At 42.3% G+C, this 26,072-nt stretch overlaps 1 protein-coding gene and 1 pseudogene across 1 annotated transcript in view; both read left to right on the plus strand.

The window, feature by feature from the left end:
- LOC127574035 (cyclin-dependent kinase 13-like) overlaps positions 1-8,219 on the plus strand; it is a 75,993-nt pseudogene extending 67,774 nt beyond the window's left edge.
- Positions 8,220-18,697: 10,478 nt separating this feature from the next.
- The window catches only part of sugct (succinyl-CoA:glutarate-CoA transferase), a 384,844-nt gene continuing 377,469 nt past the window's right edge, over positions 18,698-26,072 (plus strand). The window contains 1 exon segment of the mRNA XM_052022714.1: positions 18,698-18,867. Coding sequence (XP_051878674.1) covers positions 18,801-18,867 — 67 coding nt within the window. The 5' untranslated portion in view covers positions 18,698-18,800.

Raw genomic sequence — 26,072 nt, forward strand, 5'->3', positions numbered from 1 at the left:
GTTTTTCTTTTGTCCTTTCTGACTGCGTGATGCTCAGGAATAGTATATAATCCACTTTTTAAAAAAAAACTTGGTTGTCCTTATCACTATTTCAAGTTATTCCCATGTGGTTATTTCACCAATGGCTCACCAACCATATTAACCACTTAATGCATTTGCACTCCCTAATGAACTGTTTTCTATAATCCACCTAATTCTCATAGTCGTACAGCACAGACATGGGCCTCTTTAGCCCAACACATCTTTGACCATTAAACATCCATCTGCTCTATTCTCATTTTTCATTTGCATCACCATCAAATTCCCCTGATTCTATCACTTCTATCACCCACCTGCACAAGGGACAATTAACTGTGGCAAGTTACCTACCAACTAGCATTTATTTGGCATTTGGAAGACATCCACTGAGCTGCCCCAATTATTCAATCTAATGGTCTCTCACGGTCTTCAGTGTATCTTGATGTCTGGCACAGCATTAATTAACCAACATTCAAGGATATTAGTCCCCGCTGTGTGCAGATGTGTTAAATTCATGCTGCCACCAATGTGTTACCAATGGCTCAGCCCACACAACCTAATCTCACAAGAATGTGGCACTGGGGTAACCCAGAGATTGCTTGAAATCCTAGGATTTCTAGCTCCTTAATGTTGACTGAAGGATCTGTGCCATCTTTCTTCCAAGGTCATTAGTTTTGATACGGACCACGGCCTTTGCTCCCCTATAGAATGTACTGCATGCTCTTTATGATATCCCATACCCTGGTGCCAGAGAAATGCCATACTGTATGAGGATCCTTTTTGTTCCACTGATTGACTAATTCCCAATTACCACCACGTTGCTATGCTTTGCTGCACTTTAAGGTTCATCACCTTTGAGCACAGCTGAATAAACAGCTGAAGGTGGCACGGTAGTGTAGCTGTTAGCGTAACGCTATTACAGCGCCAGCGACCCGGTTCATTTCCGCCATTGTCTCTAAGGAATTTGTACCTCTCCCCGTGTTTGCGTGGGTTTCCTCCGGGTGCTCCGGTTTCCTCCCACATTCCAAAGATGTACGGGTTAGGAGCTGTGGGCAAGCTAAGTCGGTGCCGGAAGAGTGGTGACATTTGCAGGCTGCCCCCAGCACATTCTCAGTAACACAAAAAGACGTATTTCACTGTGTGTTTTGATGTACGGTGACTAATAAATATCTTAACAGTTTGATCATGTTATATTCTGAGGAATATTTTCTTCATGTACACTGCAGTTAATGAAATTACCTAATGTGTTTACCATTATTATCTGAAGTGATCATCTTTGTCTGCATTTACAATATTTAAATGTCGCAATTTATCGGTTTTCTATATTTGCAAGTGTGCATACAATATTTGGAAGATTTACAAAAGGTTAAGGTTTTAATTTTAATTATGTCCTTATACTTTGTTACTGAGCATTAAATGAGGTGTATTTTTCTGCAGGGGGTAAAGCACCTGGACAGCCACTAAACCAGAATGACCTGGCCATCCTTCTGAACCTGCTGAGGTCCAAGAACAGTCTTAGCCTGGCACATCTTGCTCAAGTACTGAATATTAAGTGAATCCTGAGACATCAGCAGCAGCTCAGCACAGTTAACCTTCCAGCTGGAGTTCTGGCAGCAGCTGCCAAGCAGCAACAAGAAGTCGAAAAAACACCAGTGGTAACACCATCTATCCTGCCTCAACCCCCACCACCTGCTACACAGCCACCACCCAAAAGTGAGCTTGATACTGCTCAGGCTGCCATTCAGAGTGCACTTGCTGTTTTATTAGCCCAGCTGATCAAGACACCTCAGCAAAAGAAAAGGAAGTTGTGGCAGAGACAGAGAGCACTGACGTTGAGGTGCCAGCTCAACCACCAGAGCCTCCGGATCCTCCGGAACCTATGCCTGCTGTTCCCAGTATGTTAACTTGCACTCACTTCCACTTTGAATTTGTTTGAATGCTTCTAAAGGTAACATTAGAATTTAAAAAAAAACTGTGGCAGTTCTCTTCAGATATTTCACACAAAGCCCCACTCGTAACTTTATCCCTCCATATCACCTCCCACCTTGCTATTCTTATAATCTATGTCTAACCATGAGGTGTCATTTGGTAAGTATTTACAGCATCAAGGTATCAAGAATCTTGGGTCAATTCATACTACACTTTCATCCTAGACCAAATTATATTCAGACTGTCTAGTTAAAAATATTTCTGTCTGTACAAATGGGAAATTTTCCTGTTTATGTGAATCCCTTTTCATCCATTGAGTCTCTGGAACAATGTTGTGTCCCAAAATTCTTTCTTGCAGAGGTAGACCTTGAAAAGAGCCAATGCACTTCAAGGTTGGTTCCTTTGGAGGGATCCCATGGTTCTATGAGAACAGTGAAAATGCATGGAACTGAATAGATCCAGTAATGCAATATGTTAGCTTGCCCAGCTGTGTTCCTTTGTGTGATGCATATACTTGGAAGGGTTGCTTCATGTCTGACTGAGTTGAAAAGACCATATTTGAATTAATTTGGAGAGAACATCACAACATACTGTTTCTTGAGGTACAAATCATTGTTCAGCTATGAAGGCATACATGTTTCAATAGCTACCATGAAAGTAGTGACATAAATTTGTTGTGCTGTTGTAAGTGTAAAGCTTTGCATTCAGAAGCTCCATTTCATTCAGATGGCTTGGAAAAGTTAAAGACCTGTACAAGAGAGGCAACCGTTCATTTTATGTTGCTGTGGCAAGTTCTTGGAAAGACCTTTCTAGGTAGTCACACTGGCCTGGTCCTTTTCCCTAGTTTACAAATGTTTTCCTTTTTGTGCATATATTCTAATAGTTTTAATTTACAGGTGAATCTCCTTGTCAGTAAAAAAAAACAATCTTAACATCCTCATAATTTTGAAATACTTTTACTAATTGTTTGCCTTAAGCTTCTCTGCTGTATCCCAACTTCTCCAATTTCTTCACATAACCAATGTTACTCATGCCCGGTACAATAACTGGCTTTTTGTGTCGATGCTTTTTTTAAAAAAAAATCTGATACCCCCAAGATGGGATGTAATGAAAAACATGAGGTTTAGGCAATAGTTTAAAACTGTTTATTATCAAAATTTTATGTTTAATTTCTCTAAACTTTGGCTAACTTTTCTTTAAAAAGCTTTAATCTACTCAGTCATGAAGTCTTATAGCAAGGAAAGTAGGCCCTTCAGCCCATTGACTATGCACTGCCCAAGTATCCATCTACAACTAGTTTTATACCATTTGCAATCCCTCCTCCCCTAACTTCCACCTGCAAAAAGATTCTCCCAGTGTACCTACCTACATCAGACTTGGTTTATAATAGCCACTTCGCCTACCACCAGCACATCTTTGGTATGCGGCAAGAAACACACATCCAGGGAAAACCCACGTTGTTACAAAGGAGAATGTACAAGCTCCCAAGATTAGGATCAAACCCAGGCATTTGAAGCTGTGAGGCATTGGTGCTAATCACTGAGTCACTATGTCCTTACAAATTGACATTTTCAATGATTAGTGTATGTGGACTTCCAGGACAGTCTCTATATTTTTACAATTTGTTTTAATTGTAGGAAATAGTGCATAAGGAATTTTAGCAGTTATATAATCTTACATCTTTAAGATGTGGTATTTAAAGCACTGGTCTCTTGCTGGAGATTATTGCCCCTCTATTACCTATCTTGTAACTCACCCTGATTATGAAATTTTGCCCATGCATATTATTCCAGTAGAACACCTCTTCTTGAAGATTAAAAGGGAAGATGGAAGCCAGCCCATGTAACAATTTGTAATGGTTAATATTGCAGTGAGAATCTAATATTCTGCTCTGCTCACGTTAGACCTTAAGAACTTGTCAATACGACACCAGGGAGGAATCAAGGCCTTGCGCCTAGTTCAGAAAAGAATTATTATCTTTTTCACATTGAGAGTAGCTTAGGTTTAAAATCTTGTAAAGAAATACGTGAGATGATCCTGTGTGCAAATTATGAAACTGACGAAAAATAGATTCAGAAACATTGCCTTTAATTGAACTTGACAAAATCACACACTCATTTAAATTGGAAAGTGCAGACAAATGGTGAAGCTCTTACACAAAAAGTGATTGGTACTGGAAAAAAAAATCACTAGTTGAGTAGTAGGGCAGCAAAAAAAATTGTGTTGAATGCCTTGTTCTAAGGATAATAGTTCATTCTTGTTGCAGTAGTTCTAAGGATACAGGAATTGTGCATTGGTGAGCCAACCTGCTTCTGCAAACTGCCTTTTTGTTGTAAGGCAAAGGTGGATAATAGACTGGATAATGTTTTTGTGATACCTGCATTCAAGAATTTTCACTGAGCTTGTAATTAAACTATGAAAGTCAATATTTTAAGTTTGACCAATTCAATTTTATCAATTTGTACATGAGATAAAGTAAGGTCATTGCACTTGAAGCATGTATGATTCTCCAGGGCACCCCCTGGGCATGGAGCAGGTTACTCTCATATTAACACCACCCTTCTTGAGCTTAAGTTTCAAGTTTCCATACATAGAGGTGATATGATGTGTGCCTAAACCCACAGGCTTTGTGCCGTGACAACTTTTAACTCCTTTCTTGTTGTGGGGAATCAGTTCACTCAGTGAGCAAGAGCTGCCTTGTATTCATCTGCGTCATTTTTAATGTGCTGTTGAGAAGACTGTTTAGTTACCAGGAGATGGGGATATTCTATGTTTAAGAAACAACATTTTTTTCATAATGTATTTGTCTGAAAAGGAGTTTTGACTCTGATTTAAAAATCTTACAATTTTGTACAACATGTACGGTATAAAACACTGTCATAATACTAATTTTTGCAATTTCAGATTCAATGATCACTCCACTGGGCAATTGGATCTTGGTGTCTCAGATCAGTCACCTATACATGAACATCCTCGAATTCTGCCCCCAGACCAGAGACCTCCGGAGCCTCCAGAGCCGCCACCTGTATCAGATGGAAACTTTCAGGCTGAAGACCAGCACGATGCCACTCCATGCTCCACGAATGATCCAACTGCAGGAGTGAAGGCAGCCCTTTTGGAGCTTTTAGCCCATCACCAAGCCCAGGAACTGGGACAGACAGCTGTTGACTATCGAGCAGGTGGCAGCCTTAGAACTGCTGCAGACTACGGGGATGGCTTTGGGACATCGTATTCATCTAGTAATTTCAATAGTGATGGGTACAGCAGCAGACTTGGCAGCAGTGGGGGAAGGGGCAACCTTCCTGGGTAGTGCAGATGCCCCCAGTCACTCGCTTCTGGAATCAGTTTCGTCTACATTCAGTGCTCCGTCATCTCACGCTAGTGGTGCGCACCTGCATTCTGGTTATTCGGAGGCCTTTTCTAGCTCAGTGACAGGTTCGGAGAAGGGATTGGTTATCTCAGCAACAGTGCTATGCAGTTTACAGGAGATAAAGACCACAGATTTGAATACAGCCGCACTGCTCTGCCCCCGCTGGGCAACAGTGGAAGTAATCCTGCAGCAATACCTGAAAGTACTAATAGTGCAAATGTGCCTCTTGCTAAAAAACTGCAGAATTATGGATATGTTGCCAACAGACAAGAGAAACCTAGCTACCAGTGGCCCTCTTCATGGACAGAACTGGGGATCCCCTGGGCGTGGAGCAGGTTATTCTCATGCCTATAGTGGGCATATTAGCACACCAACCATAGGACGAGGCAGAGGTTTACCATACTGATTTGCAGACCAGACTTCATATGGTATACATGAATGATACACTGATAAACAGCTGGGATGTCCTCTGCATTGAAGTGGTTTGTAGCAGGGATTTTTAAAAATGTAAAGTGTACATTTGAATGCAAATACAAGTTATTAGATTTGACAAATTTGAAGTGTGTTCTATTACAAAACTGATTTGTACTCGCAGAGAAGTAATGAAGAAAACACTAGGCTTCTCTCATGAACTGCAACATTTCTCCCCTTCGTCCTCTGTTCTGTTTTAAAAGGATTATTTTTATGATTCTCTTTTGACAGGTTACACCCGTTGGTATTATAGCAGTTTTGAGCAGAATGGTATTTCTAGGCTAGCTGACATTTGAGGTACTTGTTACAAAAAAAACTAGCAAGACTATGGTCAAAAGATTGGCAAAAATTCTGTACATGAAGTGCTTTTCTGAGTTTGGACCAACTATCTATTATCTGTGAGCTACTAGACTCTGCAAGTCTCTTAAGTAGTGTGCTTTTAGAATAAATATCTAATTAGCAAGTAGTTGTCAATTCTTAAACTTGGCATTATTGAAGGAAGTGTGATGAATTCACATTCTGACTGAACTTTTAAAAAAAACCTAATGATTTACCCTATTTAATAACAACAAGTATGTGGTCCGTTTTTCTAAAAAAAAGGACCAAGTTGTCAAAAACTTTAAGTCCTAGCAAACAACTGTTGCCTTGTTTTGTAGTCTACTTCTATCAAACAATTCCTACTGAATTAAAAAAAAAACAGCAAACATCCACTTACCCCAGTATTTTTACATGGTCTTTCTGTTCATTTCTGCCTGTTGTCAAGTAGTTTACATTGCATAAAACAATGCTAGTTGTCAGCTGGGTTTGGGAAAGAGGGGTTTTAGTGGAGGACTATGTACATTGGTGAACTTTCTCACAACTTGTGGTACAAGACAATTACTACATAACAAAGCCCTTTGCAATGCTAGTTATAGTTTTAAAGCAAAAATTCAAGTAAGTGGCAACTAATACTTCCTGAAGAATGAATGCTTTGTAATTCAATCTCCAAACAAGTTTATAAACTTTCTTTTATTGAGGTGTTGGATCTCTCAAGTCTTTGGTTGTTTTGAAGTATTCATTATCTGCTGTAAATAATTGAAAATTGTCAGAAGGCGACCAGTGACGAAGGAAGCTGACGTGGCTACAGTTCTGCGCATATCGTTTTTTTTATTATTTGCTTCTGCCAGAAGGATGAATCTGTCCTATTGAAAATCAAATGCAAAATGGATTTTTCGTCTCTGAACTTCTGTTTTGTTCTTGACTTGAGGTGCTCTCATTGAATTGGATCCAAGACTCTTTGCATGCCTGAAGGTCCCCAGGTTTATTGAATTGTCAAGAATTCCTGTTTATATGCTATTTAATTCACATGGAAGTATAAAGCTGTGTGCAGAAGTGGTATGTTACTGGTGAGCACGATGTTCCCCATCACTAGTCTGCTCATCATAGCCCATTTTTCCATCAAGTCCGACTATGCAAGCTTTCTGGTGCTGAACACTCAGCAGGAGATTACCATTGCAATGAAATAGCTGCTGTGTTCTACAGGCACATTTGATTTTACTCAGTTTCATATTTCATTAGTTCAGTCCCAAAAAAGCACGTTTCTGATCATAGACCAGTGAACTTCCATATGAAATTTATCATTTAGCCCATTGAGTGCATTTACATTTTATTATTCTACATTTAGCCCATTCAGCAAATTTGTAGTAAATTTCCAACCAGACACATCTGGCAAGGGTGTATAAAATAGCCTGTTATAGCTGTTTCATGTACTTGGGGATGTTACCATCGATGGGATGAGAATTGGAAGGTGTGGTGAGTTACAGATATTTCAGTCCTGCTTAACTGCTTAAAAAGTTATTGTTTATTTTCCCCACTAACAAAATAATCCTGTAACGATTCATTGGCAGTCTGTGCTGCAGTCAGAACTTTGATTGAAATGAGTGTACATTTCAAGTTTGTTTGTATTGCTCCATTTCCTGTGCCCACAATGTTTTTAACTCGTATAATAAGATCTCAGGTGCCCAAACATTACTGGACATCATTTACTGTGAACTAATGCTGCCCTGTACAAGAAACGTTATTGTTACACTTGTATAAATTGAGACTTTTTTAACTTCCACTGTTGTGCATAGAAGGTACAGGTTAGAAATCATTCCAAAATTGTAATATACTCGGGGATAAATGGGTACATTCATATTTTAATGCAAACCCAGCTGCAAAAATGCTTCCCCTCTCGCCCTAAATCAGTTGGGTGTTTTATTTTCAAATTTTCAGGACATCATTCTGTTAGTCTACTTCATATTCACTTCAGAAGAATTCAAAGTAAAAGCTATTTATACTGTAATGTTTTATGAATACTATGGCCTTTTCAAAAAGTTACATGTAATTTGTTAAAAAATTAAATTCTGGCATTGTAATTTTGTATGGATCTGTAAATAAAGATGGAGATTAATTTCTGCAAAACTTCTGTTTGTCTACAGTACCTATGAATATGGAATGGATACTGCTCTTCCATAGATGGTAGTATGCTGACCCTGGAGCTAAGTGCAGCCACCAGAGTAACATTGCTTTAATTGTTGCAAAATGATTTTTTAGACAGCCTTGAAAAGTTGGCGAGTATTTGAAAAGAATTGTCAGAGTGTAGTGGACTCAGATAAATGAGGGAAAATTTAAGGGGGAATTGAATAGGTAAGAAAATGTGTATGATTGAGGGCAATAATTTTTGGAACTAGATTATTGGACAGTTTTCCTGCAATAATCTTACAACTGAATTGATGCAAATAAGATGACCTTTATTACAATGCTGCAGAGGTATTCTAAATTCTCTGCTTTCCACATTCTCTCCATCTTTCTTTAACAAAATATTGACATGGGTTATTAAAGGCTGTCAGAATATTTTCATTCAGAGGTTATTGAGAATCATGTAATTGGGTATCTATCCAATGCCATAGAATCTCTCAGTAGAAGCCACCCATTTAAACCAAGGAAACAGTAATGAGACAGGTGTTTGTAAACTTGGGTAACTGACCTGTAGAACAGTGTCCCATACTGTGTTCAAGAAGAATAATCCACTGTAGTTATTCAAGAGGCACTTAAGCACTTTTTAGAAAACTAGTTAACTTTGGCACATTGAAGAAGTATTCTGCTTAAAGAGAATGTACAGGCTTTTTTTTAATATAGCCTGATGCTCTAGAGGAAATTGTAAACTTGTTATAAAATATTAAAAAGAAAATGTGGGGAATACTTGGACCATGAAGGTCGGGCAGTGTGAAGTGTTCAAACTTGTGAAAACCTCAAATATTTTCCACGTTTTAGATTAGATCATATGAATTAGCTGTTTGACACAGGATCCCTTTGAGCCTGTTCTGCCAGTTAAGATCATGGTTGATCTAATTGTTCCTCAACACTACATTAACAGTTGACCTGTGGCAACCCTTGCCCCCTCCCCCACCTTGCTCATTAAGAATCTGTTTGCCTTAAAAATACTCATAAAGACTCTGATTTCACCATCTTTCGACTAGGTCCAAAGATTCTCAAACAAGATTTTGCTTCATGTCTTAAATAGATAACCTTTAACAGTGATCCCTGTTCTAGATCCTCCCACAAGATGAAACATTTTCTCCATATCCACTGTCAAGACACCCCAGTATCTTTTGTTTCAATCAAGTCCCCTCTTGCTCTTCTAACCAGTGGATACAAGCCTAGCTTATCCATCTTTCCCTCAAACAACCTGCCCATTCTAGGTCTTAGTCTGGTAACCTCTGAACTGCTTCCAAGATATTGAATAAGACAATGCAGTAAGTTAAGGTCTCACCAACACCTTGTGCAACTGAAGCACCTCCCTACTTTTGTACTCCATTCCCCTAGCATAAATGATTTTATGTTGGCTAAATTCTGAGACAAGCTAGTTTGTTAATTTGGCATTGTTCCAAATTTTGGATTTGCATGAGGTGTTATCTCTGGTTCAATAGTATCCGTTGTTCCTTGGCCAAATAGTTCATTCTCTAAATGTTACAGGCATGAAGGGATAAATGTCCAGGGCTTTCAACTGAATGTATGTATTGCCTGTTATTTCAGTAGAATTGTAACCTAGCTCAAACTATAGTTTTCTGAATGTTAAAGCTTGTTTCAAAATGAATTTTGTTTAATCTGCAGTTGTGAAGAGTTGTACACTTCCCAGTTTAGTCCAGCTTTTCAATCGTCACCCTGCTCTATCCCAGGTACTGTCTTATGTCCAAAACCCTTTGATACCAGTTGTGCTTGAGGCTAGAGATTCACTGTGACATTGATGTATTTTCTAGGGTGGTAAACGGGTGCATCTGAGAACATTAGTTCCATAAACTGCCTTTGTACTTGATAGAGAGAATATTAGAATCTGCTCCTGGTCCTTCTGAAATACAAGAGGAAAAGAGGTGAGGAAGACTGATGTAAGAGATTTACAGGGAAAATGTTAAAGTTATGCCCCTTCTAAGATTTGTAAGAGGACAATGGTAATATTGATATGTCAAGGAAAACAATGGCCAGCATGTGGAAGTTAAACCTAGATAAATGCAATGGGAATTCACACTGGTATTAATTAACAATATATGCAAACAATTTAGAAAAAACTGGGAGAGTATAGGACCTAGTTGTTGCACGCTGTCCACGTCAAATTAGTCCCACGTTAAGCTTCTGTTGGCTAAAGTTGAAGCTTATGGAGTTTAAGGCAAATTGTTGATCTGGTTAAGAAGTTGGCTGGGATGGATAATGAGCTGGTTTTCAAATCACTAATGATGTCCCAGGAGGATTGGTTTTGGGGCCAGAACCATTTACCAAGCTTATTAATGACTTGAATGATGAGATGGAAATTTGCAGATGACACAAAATAAGTGATGATATCAGCAGAGTAGGTGGAAGCATTACATTAAAAGATGATAACAGATTGAGTAAATGGGCAAAATTATGCCAAATAGATTTTGATTCAAGCAAATGTGAAGTTATCCACTTGCACCATCAAAACGCAGTGCTTCCTAAATGGTGAAAATGTAGAAGTAGCAGATGTCTAAAGAGGTTTAGGAGTATCTCCATCATTAAAATGTAATGGACAGGGCCAGAAATAACAGAATTCTGGCCCTTGTATGAGAACTAGAATATGTTGGAAGCGGAGGGTGGTTGCAGATGTGCTGCAGCTGTTCAGATGGTTATTCTATACCTGGAGATCTAAGCAAATCTGACAAACTTGGAAGGAATCCATCAGAATGAGTTCCAGGGTTCAATTATAAGGACTGCTCACAGGAGTTTCATTTCCTCGAAAGTTATTTTGATCCAACATTTACAATATGACGAAGAAAATTGGATGATTAAAAACATCTATTTCTGATGGTTGGGGAGTTTGTATCAGATTTAAACTCATTTGGGAAGTTTGTACAGATTCCCCAATGTATTGGTAGAGAATTCCTGTACTCCTTGGCTTCTATCTGGAGTCGAGCAGCAATACACATTTGGTCAAACAAATGCTAAGAGTTGACGGCTAATTTGGGTCTTTGACATTTTGAAGGGAATCACACAATTGCTGACAACTATCTTGATGATTCCTTATTCAACTCCTTAAGGAATGAGTAAAATGTGGGTAAATAGAATTAGGCCATAGATCATCCATTGTTGAATGGAAGAGCTGGTTTGGAGAGTTAAGTGGCCTACTTTCATTCCTATGTTTGTGTTCACAACCAATGTGGAAAAGTGATCAACAAGGCAAACTGCCTGCGGTTACGTTCACAGAAACATTCTGCACCAGTCAAAGGACATTTTCATTATGATGCAGCTTATTAGTTGGAATAACTTTAAGAGCATTATGTACAACTTGGTCTCATGTGATGTTGATATAGCAGGCTTGAAAAAGGTTGGGAAGAATGTGGTAGTCATCTTGAAGGCCCCAGGTCATCCAAGTTTTAAAAAGTGACGTCTACTTTATTTCAGGGCAGTGTAGCCTGAAAGGTGAACTGATGGGAGTCACCTCTCTGGAAAAGGATTGCATTACATGTGCATGCATTAACTAATGCTGGAGTAGGTGGGAACAGGATGATAGTGGAAGGTTGAAGCAAGAAATTGCAGCTGCTGGAAATCTTGAACAAAACAGATTCCTTTGAATGTTATTAGATTTCTAGCAACTGCTGTGTTCTGCATTTCATAGTTCCAACCTGCCTGCTTGTTTTCCTGTCACAACTATTAGCTAGATAATACCAAAAACACGTAACATTGGTCACCTATCAGAGACATTCCCTTTCTTGCTCCATCTCTACACCTTAAAACACGCATTTCTAGTTCTGATAAAGGATCATTGACCCAAAACATTATTTCCGTTTTCACAGATGCTATCTAATCAGAGTGTTTCCAGTATTTTCAGTTTTTGGTTAGAAGGTTCTTTTTCCAAGAGAGCAGTGTACCTGTGTAATGTGTTGCTGGTTTTGAACCTTCAAAGATAGCAAAGGTGGCTTAATGGTTAACACATTTCTAATCTACTGGATCATTTCAGGATGTCAGGCAGGACTTTTCAGATGGGTTGGAGAATTTGATATTGAATCCAGAAGGTTGCAATGTGCCCAGACAGGCGGAGGCATTGTTCCTCAGGCTTGTGTTGGACATCATTGTCTGTGGCCTCCTGCACTGTTACAGAAAGGTTAGAGTAGGATGGGAAATTGAATTGGCAGGCAACCAGAGGCTCAGAGTCACTCCTGACTGAACACAGGTACTCTGCAAAGTAATCACCCAATCTTTGGTTTGGTTTCTCCAAAGCAGAGTTTATTGTTATATATTTGCTTAAAATCAAACAGGTATAACTCAAAAGCAAAAAAGGTGGACAGAGACATGCCATTTAGAGTAACACTAGTCCTATATTAGGAATACTATAGGAACCCAGCAAATTTTCTACCTTTGATATGCACTGAATTTCAATGTTCTGAGTGTAAATGAGCTGAGTGTTGTCTACTTCATTCCAAAGGAGCTTTAGTCACTGAGATCAACTGATTTTTAGCTATTGGGGTAATCCAGGTACAGGGAATCTGTGCCCCTGCCACTTGTGATTTTACGTTCAAATTAATTCTGCCTCACCACACAACCAGTCCTGACAAAGGGTCTTTGACCTGAAACATTAACTTTATTTCCCTTTGCACAGATGCTGCCTCACCTTCATGGTTTTTAATTCATCCCATTGTTCCACATAATAACTCCAGGAGACATCCTGAGTGCATTCTATGAACCTGTCTTCCAAATGAGTTAGCAAATTAGACTTGCTTATCTATGTGAAGATTATAATCTCCCATGATTATTACATTACCTTTGTCATAACCTCCCCTTGTTTATTGATTAGTACTATCCCAGTTGAGCAGCCTATTTATTAACACCACTGGTGTTTGTTAGCTCTCGTTATTGCTTTTCTTTGCCAATACTGATTTTAGTTTCTATTTTATGAGCATAGATTATTCCCACTACTTGCTCTCCAGTCTCTCTCACTCACCTGCCAGCATCAATCCCTTATTCTTAATAACCTCAAGGTGAAGCCTCTGGAGTGTAACTTAAATTTACAATATTCTAACCCAGGTGAGAGTGCCAAGAACCAAGCCAGCAAAGTGAGCTTTGCAGAATTATTTCAACAACTTATACAGTGTTTAAAAATAAAACTAAGGGTAAGAATGGGATTAAAATAAATAGCTCTACTTAATAAAGGATTAAGCAGCATCTTTCCTTACTATAATTGAGTGACTTGGATGCACATGATATTTCTTCATGAAGTGTAGCACACTTATTTTTAGTTAAGTACTCCCTAAGGGTCCCCCCCCCCCTTAATTCACCCTGTTTCCCCTCCAGGAAGGGGAAGGAGGGCAAACATGCGCCAGTTTGCATTGGGGGATCAGCGGTGGAGAGAGTCAGCAGTTTTAAATTCCTGGGTGTTAACATATTGGATGACCTGTCCTGAGCCCAGCACATAGATGCAATCGCATGGAAGGTGCATCAGCATCTTTACTTTCTTAGGAGGTTGAGGAGGTTTGGTTTGGCTTGTCACTGAACACTCTAACAAACTTCTACAGATGTACTGGTGAAAGTATCCTGACTAGTTGCGTCATGGTCTGGTACAGTAATCCGAATGCGCAGGAACATGAGAAGCTGCAGAGGGTATTGGACAGATGTTAAATCAAGGCCCCATCTTTTCTTGGGTATACATTAAAAATCCAAAAGTACTATATTGAAGAAATTCAGCAGAATTCTTTTCAATGTCTACCCAATTATTTATCTCTTGATCATCATTACATAATATAAATGACATGGAAATTGGCCACACAGCTCAATCAGTTCATGCTGCATTTGAGCTAAACTCTGCTGAATACATCAGTATACAGGCTGACCCGAGGTAACCAGTGGGTTCAGTTTTTACAGATGTCTGAGTCAATTTTGTCTATTAGTTGATTTTCAGTGGGAAAATGTGCAAAAAAATCACTCAATGTAGTCATCATACCTCCACAATATTATAGTAGATGGCATCAAAGGCACATGAGACTGAGAGGGAAGAACAATTACTAGAAGTGCAGAGAGAGGGGAATCTAGTTCTGCCATTTGTAGGAATGAACATATGTACATGTGTCTGATTTTTGAATTTAATAATATTATGGGAGCTCATTGTATGTATGGGTGTACATAAGTCATTTGTTCATAACCCAGGGTCAGCCTGTAACACTATTCCCTTTTCCTGTTATGGTTGTCAGACTCCCCTCAAATGCATGTTGAGAGTGGTGATGGTCAGGAACTCACTGCCTGAAAAGGTGGTGGGGATAGAATCTTAAACCACATTTAAAAGAACATACTGAGATAAAGATGTGAAATGCCATAACTTACGGGGCTATGAGCCAAGAACTGAGAAGTGGATTAAATAGTTTCTGGCTGGGATGGAATGGCCAGTAAATTTCTGATTTTTATGATCATCTCATCATTAATTCACTGCTGTTGTGAGACCTTGGTTCACATAAATTGACCATTGTGTTTCCTACACCAATGAAATAACTACTTTCAAACTATTGTTTTTAAAAAAAAAAATTTTTTTAATTTTATTTACAGCGTGGTAACAGGCCCTTCCGGCCCAATGAGTCCTGCGCTGCCCATTTTAAACCCATATTAACCTACCCGTACGTCTTTTGGAATGTGGGAAGAAACTGGAGCACCCGGAGGAAACCCACACAGACATGGGAGAACGTACAAACTCCTTACAGACAGCGACGGGAATCGAACCCCGGTTGATGGCACTGTAATAGCATCGTGCTAGCCGCTACGCTACCATGCCACCCAGTTGCATGCAAAAAGGTTCTTAAGTATTTTGAGAGAGGTTGCTTTGATGCAATATAATGAAAGCTCTTCATTTTACTAATGCAAAAAATGTTATAAGCAACATGGTATGCACGAGAGAGAGACTCTCTCACTCTCATGCACACTCGCTCTCTCGCTTGCGCTCTCACACACTGAGTCTCTCACTCTCTCTCTCTAACTCTCTCTCTCTCTCTAACTCTCTCTCTCTCTCTCACTCACAGTGGAATCTGGAGCAATAATTAATCTCCTGGAGGAACAGTGGGTCGAGCAGCATCTGTTTGGGGGGGGGGAAGGAATTTTCAATGTTTTGGGTTGAAACTCTGCATCAGGACTGAGAGTGGAGAGGCAAGAAGAGCAGGGGAGTGGTGAGAAAGGATTCTAAGGCGATCGGAGGACTGAGGAGGGGTGTAAGGTGAAGGTGACAGGCAGGTAGTGCCAGGGAGGGTGGGGTGGAGTTGGGAGACAGTGCCAGTGAATGATAGATGGAGGCAGAGAGGGGGGAAAAAGGGGGGGAGAAAAAACAAGGTGGGGGTAGGGGAGTGTGAAGGTTAGAGACAGCTGCTGGAGGGAGATGAGCAGGAGCACAAAGGGTCACCAGTGCTGGATTTGGATAAGGTGAGAATGGGAACCATGAGGGGAGAGTTGAACGACATTTGGAACCAGATGGTGGAGAGGGGCAGGGGGTTTGTGGGGGAAAACGTGTGTGTGAAGTGTGTGGATGATCTAGGATGGGGAAATGGACAAAAGTGGGAGGACTGGAGGATCAGAAGGGGTGGGGGGGGGGGTGATTTACCTAAAACAGGAAAACTCAGCATGGTAGTGTAGCGGTTAGCATAACACTATTACAGCGCCAGCGACACGGGTTCAATGTCCGCTACTGTCTGCAAGGAGTTTGTATGTTCTCCCCGTGTCTGCGTGGGTTTCCTCTGGGTGCTCCGGTTTCCTCCCACATTCCAAAGACATACGGTTAGGAAGTTATGGGCTATGTTGGCGCTGGAAGAGTGGTGACACTTGCAGGCTGCCCCCAGCACATTCTCAGTAACACAAAAAGTAGCATTTCACTGTGTGTTTTGATATATATGTGACTAATAAATAAATATCTTAAAATATCTAAAACTCAATATTCATACCATTCGGTTGTGATGAAATGCATGACTAACCATTAGGTGGCATCAGAACCTCAATGTTACAGTTAAATTGACAATGCAGTAAAACTCCCCTCATCCAGCACGCCGGGAACCTTAGTGTCAGACAAGCAGATTTTCCAGATTATTGAATGTTATTTTTTTTATACTTCAACACACTTTTAATTCACCTGTTTTGGGAAAAAAAAGTTGCACAGTAACATTTCAGTGAACCCGGTACGTTTCAATGGAACGTGGGAAACTGAACTGGGAAAACTTCAAGGAGTGTGGTCAATAGAACCAGGACAGTTTAAAGGAGATGCAGGAAATGGGGTCCTGGAAGGGGGGACAGGGAGCATGGGGACCGGAGCCCCGACAAGTGGACAGGGAGCAGTAGAATTAAGGCTGTGGTGAGTGGATGCGGAATGTAGGAACTGGGGTGCCGGTGAATGGGAAACGCAAACGTCATCTGGTGAGCCAGTGGCCAAACCATTGGGATTTCTGAAATAGTTGGGGAGTGGATTATCAGAGTTTTACATTATTAATCTTCAATAATCTAACTTTTTGGAAAACCAGATGGTTTGGCATTTGGCTCACCAGGTGATGTTTGTTCCACTCCTTTCTGACTTACTGGGGCCCAGGTTCCCACGCTCCCTTCCCACTGATTGGATCTCTCTTCCCACTCACTGGGGCACTGCTTCCTGCACACCATTTAACCTTACGAAGTTCGCTGGACCGTAGATCATTCTGTAATGCGTATTATTCTTCACCGTGTAAAATCTTTTAAAAAAATTAATTAAAAGTATGTTGGAATACTAATATGAATAACACCCAAAGTGTGGAAAATTTGCTAGTCTGTTAACACCAAGATCCCAAGTGTGCTGGATTAATGGAGTTTTACGGTACAACATTCTTCAACATAATGATGAATCCAGAACGCAAGCTTATCTAGATCCACTGAGGAATACCATGCTACTATTGTTCATTGCAGTCTACAATCATAAAACAAAGATGAGCACTGTCCTGTAGAGAGAGAGGTTTGGAGAAATTTGTTTAAATAGGTGGTTATTAGATTCTCTGCAATGGATCATAGTTAAAACAAATATTTCACCAGTCAGAGGAAAGGCAGATAAGTAAGGATGGGAGTGGGAATGGGTTCCAGGGTGAGAGTGGGGTGCTGGTGTAAAAACTTTGGATTGCTCTGGCAAAGAGCCAGTGTGGCCACAGTGCCCTGACTGGATATACAGCCTCTCCCTCTGTTTCACCTTCCTACACTCTCCCCTGTTTGTTTTGCTCCCTTCCCCTGGTCACGACCCATCAATTTCTCTCCCCAATTTCTAAACGCTTACTGACACCAACGTCTCACTCCCCATCCCGCATTCACCCAAGTGGCAGCAGATCTTCACTTTGCACTGCATCCCTCTCCCTCCCTTACCCCACTCCCCACCCATAAGCTGTCAGACATCCCAAACTCTCCCTCACGCCCCCACCCCTTCCCTCACCCCTCTCCCTCAGTCCCCCCTCCTCCCTGTCCCCTCCCTCTGTTCCCTCCTCAGTCCCCCGCCACCCCCCTCACCCTGTGCCCTGCATTCCTCCCTGTCCTCCCTCCCCCTCCCCTCCTTTAGTCTCCCCGTCCCTCTCCTCCTCCCTCAGACCCCCCTCCTCCCAGTTTCCCCTCCCCTCCCCCTCAGTCCCCTTCCCTCTGTCCCCCTCCTCCTCCCTTCCCCCTCCCCTACTCCCCTCCCCTCCTCTCCCTCCCCCTCCTCTCCCCTCCCCCTCCCCCTCCCCCTCCCTCCCCCTCCCCCTCCCCCTCCCTCCCCCTCCCCCTCCCTCCCCCTCCCCCTCCCTCCCCCTCCCCCTCCCCCTCCCTCCCCTCCCTCCCTCCCCTCCCCCTCCCCCCCTCCCTCCCCCTCCCCCTCCCCCTCCCTCCCCCTCCCTCCCCCTCCCCCTCCCTCCCTCAGACCCCCCTCCTCCCAGTTTCCCCTCCCCTCCCCCTCAGTACCCTTCCCTCTGTCCCCCTCCTCCTCCCTTCCCCCTCCCCTACCCCCCTCCCCTACTCCCCTCCCCTCCCTCCCTCCCCCTCCTCTCCCCTCCCTCCCTCCCTCCCTCCTCCCTCCCTCCTCCTCCCCTTCCCTCCCTCCCCCCTCCTCCCCTTCCCTCCCTCCCCCCTCCTCCCCTTCCCTCCCTCCCCCCTCCTCCCCTTCCCTCCCTCCCCCCTCCTCCCCTTCCCTCCCCCCTCCCTCCTCCCCTTCCCTCCCCCCTCCCTCCTCCTCCCCTTCCCCCTCCTCCCCTTCCCCCTCCTCCCCTTCCCCCCCCTTCCCTCCCTTCCCTCCCCTCCCTCCCCCCCCTCTCCCCCCTCCCCCCCCTCTCCCCCTCTCCCCCTCTCCCCTCCCCCCTCCCTCCCCCTCCCCCTCCCCCTCCCCCTCCCTCCCCCTCTCCTCCTCTCCTCGTCCTCCCCCCTCCCCCCCCTCCTCCCCCTCCCCCTCCCCTCCCCCCTCCCGGGCCGGTTCCAGCGGTGCACCTTTCCGGCGTGCGGTGAGGCGGCGATGGGCAGAAGGTGAACCGTGTCCGGACGGGAGATGCTGCGGTGGCGGCGGGCGGCGGCGGCGGCGGGCTGGCGTTGGGCCTGCCGGCGGCTGAGCGCAGGTAGGGCCGGGCCGGGCCGGGGCGGCGGGAGGCCCGTGTCCCGGGAACAGGCCGTCCCGGCCCCCGGCCCCTGTCCCCCTGCGGGACCTCGGCTTAACTTAGAGCGCAGCACAGGTCTGCTCCTGGTAACTCAGCTTGGTTTATTATTGTCACTTGTGGGAAAACTTGTCCTGCATCCCGTTCATACAGATCAATTCATTGCACAGGGCATTCAGGTAGCACAAGGTCAAACAATAACACAATGCAAAGTGTCACAGCTACAGAGACAGTGCAGGGCAGACAATACGGTGCAAGGTCTGGAATTGGAATCAGTTTATTATTATGTACCAAGGTACAGTGGAAAAACTTGTCCTGCATGCCATTCATACAGATCAATTCATTACACAATGCATTGAGATAGTACAGGATAAAAGCAATAACACAATGCAGAATAAAGTGTCACAGCTACAGAGAAAGTGCAGTGCGGGGCAGACAATAAGGTGCAAGGTTTGGAATTGGAATCAGATTATTGTCATTTGTACCAAGGTACAGTGAAACACTTGTCCTGCATGCCGTTCATACAGATCAATTCATTGCACAGTGAATTGAGGTAGCGCAAGGTCAAATAATAACAGAATGCAGAATAAAGTGTCACTTACAGTGAAAGTGCAGGGCAGACAATATGGTGCAAGGTCTGGAATTGGAATCAGTTTATTATTATGTACCGAGGTACAGTGAAAAACTTGTCCTGCGTGCCATTCATATAGATCAATTCATTACACAATGCATTGAGGTAGTACAAGGTAAAACAATAACAGAATGCAGAATGAAGTCACAGCTACAGAAAAAGTGCAGCACAGGCAGACAATAAGGTACAAGGTCATAATGAGGTAGATTTTGAGGTCAAGAGTCTATCTTGTCATACTAGGGAACCATTTGATAGCCTTATAACAGCGGGATGGAAGCTGGCTTGGTGGTACGTGCTTTCAGGCTTATGTATCTTCTGCCCGATGGGAGAAGGGAGAATAGAGAATGCCAATCTTTGCTGAATGATTGTAGTTGTACCTTTGATTCAGGAGGATAGAATTTGATCTAAATAGCAGAACATCTGGGTAAGTGGAGACTGGAGCTCAAAGACTTAAATGCTTTTCCTTCGGTGGAAAATGTTGGCCGTATATTATTTTGTGGAGCCCATGGAATCGTCCATGGAAGAAACATTCCAAGTGGTCAACTGAGTGGCATACAAAACCTTTCCATTTTTCTCATTCTTCAAAATAATTCCACGCCCTAGCAAAACTCCAGGAATCTGGATTTGTATCAATGAGACATCTCTAAAGTAGTTCAGAATCTTTGCAGTTATCTGCCTATTCAGATTTTAGTGTTTGTGGCATGGATCCATAAACTTGCTGTAGATAACTGTCAGATGTCGGAAGGTGTTCACATAAAGGATTATTAATAGTTAACATTTAGAAATTAAAAGTGTAGGTAATGTTAATGGACTGAAAGGTGACATTGTTGAGCACAGAGAAATTGGGGGTAATTGTCAGCAAATTATCAGGTATCAGATAGTATTTTGAGCAAATGGAAGCTTTTGAGGGTTACAGGAAAAAATATTCCGTGATTTTCTTAATTTTTGGTTTTGGCTTGTTTTTTCCCAGGCCTTTGTGCATTTAAGAAACACAGAAGCCTGCAAATTTTGCAGATGAATTCTGTTGCTATGGTGAATTTTACCACTTGTGGTTCATGATTGATTGCTCATGTGGTAAAACCAACTTTGTTAGGTCATTGAAGCAAAACTTGCTGGAAACACTCAGCAGGTCAGGCAGCATCTATGGAAAGAAACAGAGTTAATGTTTCAATTCAGAGATCCTTCGTCAAAATCAGGAAAGAGTTCTGATCGAGTATTTATGTTCCCCATTCCACAGATGCTGCCTGACCAGCTCAGCGTTTCCAGCATTCTCTGTTTTTATTTCAGTTTTCTAGCATTTGCAGTTATTTTATCATTTGTTAGATAATCAAGTTGGAACATTTTGCAATTTTGCCCACAGCTCCCCCCCCCACCCCCTCCACGCCCGTGGGGGAGGATAAGAAAGAAGAGATCCATATTGGGGCCACAAGAACTGCTGGAATCTGCAGCAATACACAAAAAGTGCAGGAGGAACTCATCAGGTCAGGCAGCATCTATGGAGGGAAATAAACAGTCAACGTTTCAGGCCGAGACCCTTCATCAGCACTGGAAAGGAAGAGGGCAGAAGCCAGAATAAGAAGGTGGGGGGGGGAAGGAGAGGAGCACAGGCAGGCAGGGGACAGGTGAGTCCAGTTGACAGGTGAGTTCAGGTGAGAGGGGGTAGGGCGTTGGGTGGGGGGGGGGTAGTGAAGATACAATAAGCTGAGAGGTGATAGGTAGAAAGGGCAAAAAGGGAATCCGGTAGGAGAGGGCAGTGGACCATGGAATAAAGGATGGGGGAGGGGAGGGGAGGAGATGGGCAGGTCATCAAGGCGGGAGAAGGGTGCCACAGGAATAAGGGAATACAAAGGAGTGGGGGGGGGGGAGAAAAAGAAGGGGTGGGGTTACCAGAAGTTGGAGAAATCGATATTGAGGCCATCAGGTTGGAGACTCCCAAGGCGGAATATGAGGTGTTGTTCCTCCAACCTGCATCTGGCCTCAAAGTGGCAGTGGAGGAGGCCATGGATAGACAAGCCAGTATCGGAGTGGGATGTGGAATTGAAGTGGGTGGCCACCGGAAGGTCCTGGCTGTTGCGTCTCCCAATCTGTGTCGGGTCTTACCGATGCACGGGAGACTGCACCGGATGCAATAAATGACACCCTCAGACTCGCAGGTGAAGTGCTGTCTCACCTGGAAGGATTGTACTCGGTGGGGGTTGAGAAAGAAAAGAGACAGTGAAAGAAAGGAAGGGAACATATGTTTGCAGCCCATCCACCATCTTGTGACCCAGTTCACCAGACGTTGTTGTGACCTCTGGACCTGTTGGTAGCTCTGTGCTTGGATTCTGGCATTCTGAGAAACCACTTCCTGAAGTCCGAGACATTTTTGAATCAGTCAGACACGTTGCTGATTAGAGAAAACCAAAGTCAGACTCTATATAAACATATTTATAAATCATAAATTGTTGAGGGTTAAAGCCAGTTCAGTCTCTAGAACAAAGGAACACAAATTACATTGATGGATGAAATTAATTATCTTTTCCTTTTGAAATTTGTTGGCTGTCAGCATTCCGAGTGTGATGCTGTTAGTATCAGCTTTGACTTGTGTTGGTAGGTAGTATTGGTATTGTAGGTAGGGTATTCAATCCCACTCTCAGACAATCTAAACCTGCACTGCAGTACTGAAATAGATGCTAAATTTTAGATGAGATGTGCATTGCATCCTACTGTTTGAAGAAGAATAGAAACTATATTTCAGAAGTTATTCAGTGGATTTGAAAGACTTTTGGAGATTGCAAAAGCAGCTGTGTAAATTATGCAAAAGAACGAGCTGCTGGAGTAACTCAGCAGTTAAGGCAGCATCTGTGGCTGGACAGTCGACATTTTGAGTCGAGACCCTTCATCTGTACTGATAAAAGTTCGATTTTTGCTCCAGATTCCAGAATCTGTGTCTCCAATGTAAATTATCATAGTTGAATGAGAGACTTGTGCCCTCAAACACTATTACGCTAGGTTCTCTGGTCTTCTGCAGTTCCGAGGGAGGGCAACATAAATGGAAATGCTGGCTTTTGAATGAGATGTTAACTTGAGGCTCCATTTCCTTCCTCGTGGGTACAAAATCCCACCATTTGAAGAAATGCAGATTTTCCTCAAGTCCTGTCCAAGGTTCTACTCCAACTGCCACAGAGATAGTACGAGATAAGCTGTTGCTTTTTGTGTGAATGCAATGTGAAAATTATCTTCTTCATTTGCCTCCAAAGCTGCTGTGAATACACATTGTCAAATAAATTATTGGGCACATTCTATAGAATCAGAATAATTTTGGCACAGCAGGAGACCATGAAGTCCACAACAACATCTTGCAGAGCAATCCCATACCCCCACTTTCTCTGTGTAATCCATATCTTGTCCACACCTCTTTTGAGACAAAAATGCTGGAAGAACCCAGCTAGTCAAGCAGCATCTGTGGACAGTTAAATCAGTTAATATTTCAGGTCAGTGATCCTTCCTCAGAACAGGGGGAAGAGCAGAGCGGTGTCAGTTTTCAAAGCAGAGCTGGATGGAGGAGTGAAGTGGAGATTGATTAAGCTTGATCATCAGCATGAGTACTGACCATTAGCGAGGCATTTCTAAGAAGTGGGATGAGAAAGAATGATAATGCAAAATGATGAAAAAGCAGTTTCCCCAAAGTTGGAAAGTTTAGTGCAAAAAAACAAACCTCTGGAACTCAGCGGGTCAGGCAGCATTCGTGGAGGGAACTGGACAGTCGACGTTTCAGTTCAGACCCTTCATCTGGTCCATTTCCTTTCACGGAAAGTGTTTGACCCGCTCGCTGAGTTCCTCCAGTGGTTTGTTCTTTTGCTCCAGATTCCAGCATCTGCAGTCTCTTGTGTCTCCTTGGAAAATTCATTGTTCATTCCAGAAGGTTGGAAAGTGTCTAGGCAGAAGATATGTTGTTCCAGTTTACATTGGGTCTCACTATGGTAATAGAGAAGGCAAGTTGGAAAAGGAGTGGAATTGAGAATTAAAGTGGCATGCAACAGAAAGCTCGGAATCACCCCTGTGGACTGAATGCAGGTGCTCCACAAAACAGTCACTCTTTTGAGAGTCCTAACCGGCAATGAATTCCACATCATTACCTCTGTGTTTAGAGGAAAAATTTCCTCACTCATCAGATTCAGCAATGCTTTATTCCATGATAAGCCAAAAATGCTGATGAAACACATTTCAGAAATTCCTTCACTTCTTTGCCCTTCATTCTAATATTACCCCAGTCATTGTTGGTGTAATTGAAGTTCATCATTCTCAGGTTTTTGCACGGTGTCATTAGTGTGGAAATGTAGAGAATCTGGCTCACCTCCTCCCCTTTTCACCACCAACTAAAATTTGTTCTCTGCCCTTCATGGTGCCCTTTACTCTATCACCAGGGAACCAAGGAGCCACCCAGTTAATTTTTCTTGAAGTGATGTTTTGCGTAAGTGGCCTTTGAACTCCAAATGTAATCATGTAAAGCTCTAGAATTCCAAAACTTCCTGTATCCGTTGTTTAGTCCTTGTATCTGATTTGTTACGTGGCCTCTCTGCCGAAATACACCATGTCCTGTGGGGTATTTAATCGGCTTAGTCTTTGCCTCCTCCTTGATTGTTTAATTCTGTTCACAGATAGGTATTTAGGTTTTGTTATGAAAGAATTACACACAGTTCTCTTGCACATATTCATTATTCTGATGCAGGGAAGGGTGGAACCCATTCCATTATCGGATTTGAGTGAGACTTTCTAACTTCAGGAAAGGCAAGACCATGAATTTGTTGTGGTTAGGTAGAGGTTGTGAATTTGTATTTTACGGATATGAAGCATTAGGACCCAACTGTGATGTGCCATCTTATTTTGTTTTTAAAGAAATACTACTATCTTTAAGACTCATGCAGAGCTAACCCACACTGTAAAATCCTTTCCACTTTTAAATATCTCCTTATGCATCAGTTTTTATTAGTTCCTAACATTATTGCTATAACACTCTCTGAAATGATTTTGCTCCTTCTAGCTCAGCATAAATGAGATTATTCTTTGGTTAAGACTTTTATACTGATGTGCCAGACCATATGGCTTATTAAAATTTGTTATCACATGTAAAGGGGATTTGGAAAAATATAGATAAGTTGTATTGCTATATTTGATTAGTGGGAAAGGATGATAATGTCCGCTAATCAACTACGTCTTCAGGCAATAATCCATTTGTAAAAAACTCACAATTACATACCTAACAGGACTTCCCAAAGTGCTTTGCAGCCAATTAAGTACATTTTGAAGCATAATCCACTTTAATGATGTAAGAAATATAGTAGAAAAATTAATAATGGCAATTTGATGTTGGCCAGATAATGTTTTACTGAGTTGAATGCAGGATATAGATTGGCCAGGGTGGATTTTCTTGCTCATTTTTGATTCCATGGTATGAAACCTTTTATGTCCTTGGGAGTGGACAGCCTTTATCCAAAATGTTGCCCCTGAAAAGTGGTACCTCTGACAATGCAGCATTCTTTCCATGTTACAGTAGAGTGCTGGATGATATGCTCAAGGTGCCGGGGTAGGGCTTGTACCGAAGATCTGACTCTGAGATGTGTATGTTATCATGGAGGCACTGTTGATTCCTGACTCAGAACTCCTGAAGCAGCCACGGGGTTATTGTGAAAGTCTCAAGTCAGCAAAAATTGAACAACCATTTTATTTGTGATATTGTTGATCTTGACAGGAATGTTGGCCAGGACACTGGAGAAATCGCAAAATGACATCTGTAGCATTTTATGTCCGACAGATTAATCTTTGCTGTAATCTCTCATTCAAGTTTTGGCATCTCTGACACCACTGCGTCCTTTCAGTTTCTGAAACTTGCATTTTGAAATATGTGTTGCATTTTCATCCAGTGCCAACCTTGCTTTGTTTCTCTCAAAATTGACTTGCTGTTTATTCTAATATTGAGTACAGAGGTACTAAAGATAAAGAATTGCAAGCTCAAAGACCAGCATCATGCTGTCGAAAACTTTCCAATTGTTCTCTTGTACTCTTTTAGCAAATAAGTTCACAGCCGTCTTACTCAGCAGCACCCACATGACCACTCTGATATTTGAAAAAAGCACTGAGTGAGTGCTGTTAGGAGGTTCAAGAATGCCACCACCTTCTCAAACTATAGATGGTGCTTTGTCTGGTTATTTGTTCCTGAAGAGTTGCGCATATACTGTGGTGAAAGTTTTCTTGCTAATCAATCCCTGTATACACATTAAAAATAATTAAAGATATCACTCAGAATAAACCACGTCCAAAGCTCAAAAGTTTTCATGAGAGGCCCCTTCTAGAACTCACCCATTGGACCCTGACAATAGTGGTCAATATAGGCATTATATTTCTGAAACACAATTACAACTCAGTAATTCACAACACTCTATAATGGCAAGGGTGGTTGGTTTAAGCATCCCCTCCCCCCACTTGCTTGTTATCTAACTTGTTTTCTCTTTATCCCAATTTGGATGAAAGGTCTCTGACGTGAAAAGTTAACTGTTTC

Source organism: Pristis pectinata, chromosome 9 (assembly GCF_009764475.1).
Source record: "Pristis pectinata isolate sPriPec2 chromosome 9, sPriPec2.1.pri, whole genome shotgun sequence".
Taxonomy (NCBI): Eukaryota; Metazoa; Chordata; class Chondrichthyes; order Rhinopristiformes; family Pristidae; genus Pristis; species Pristis pectinata.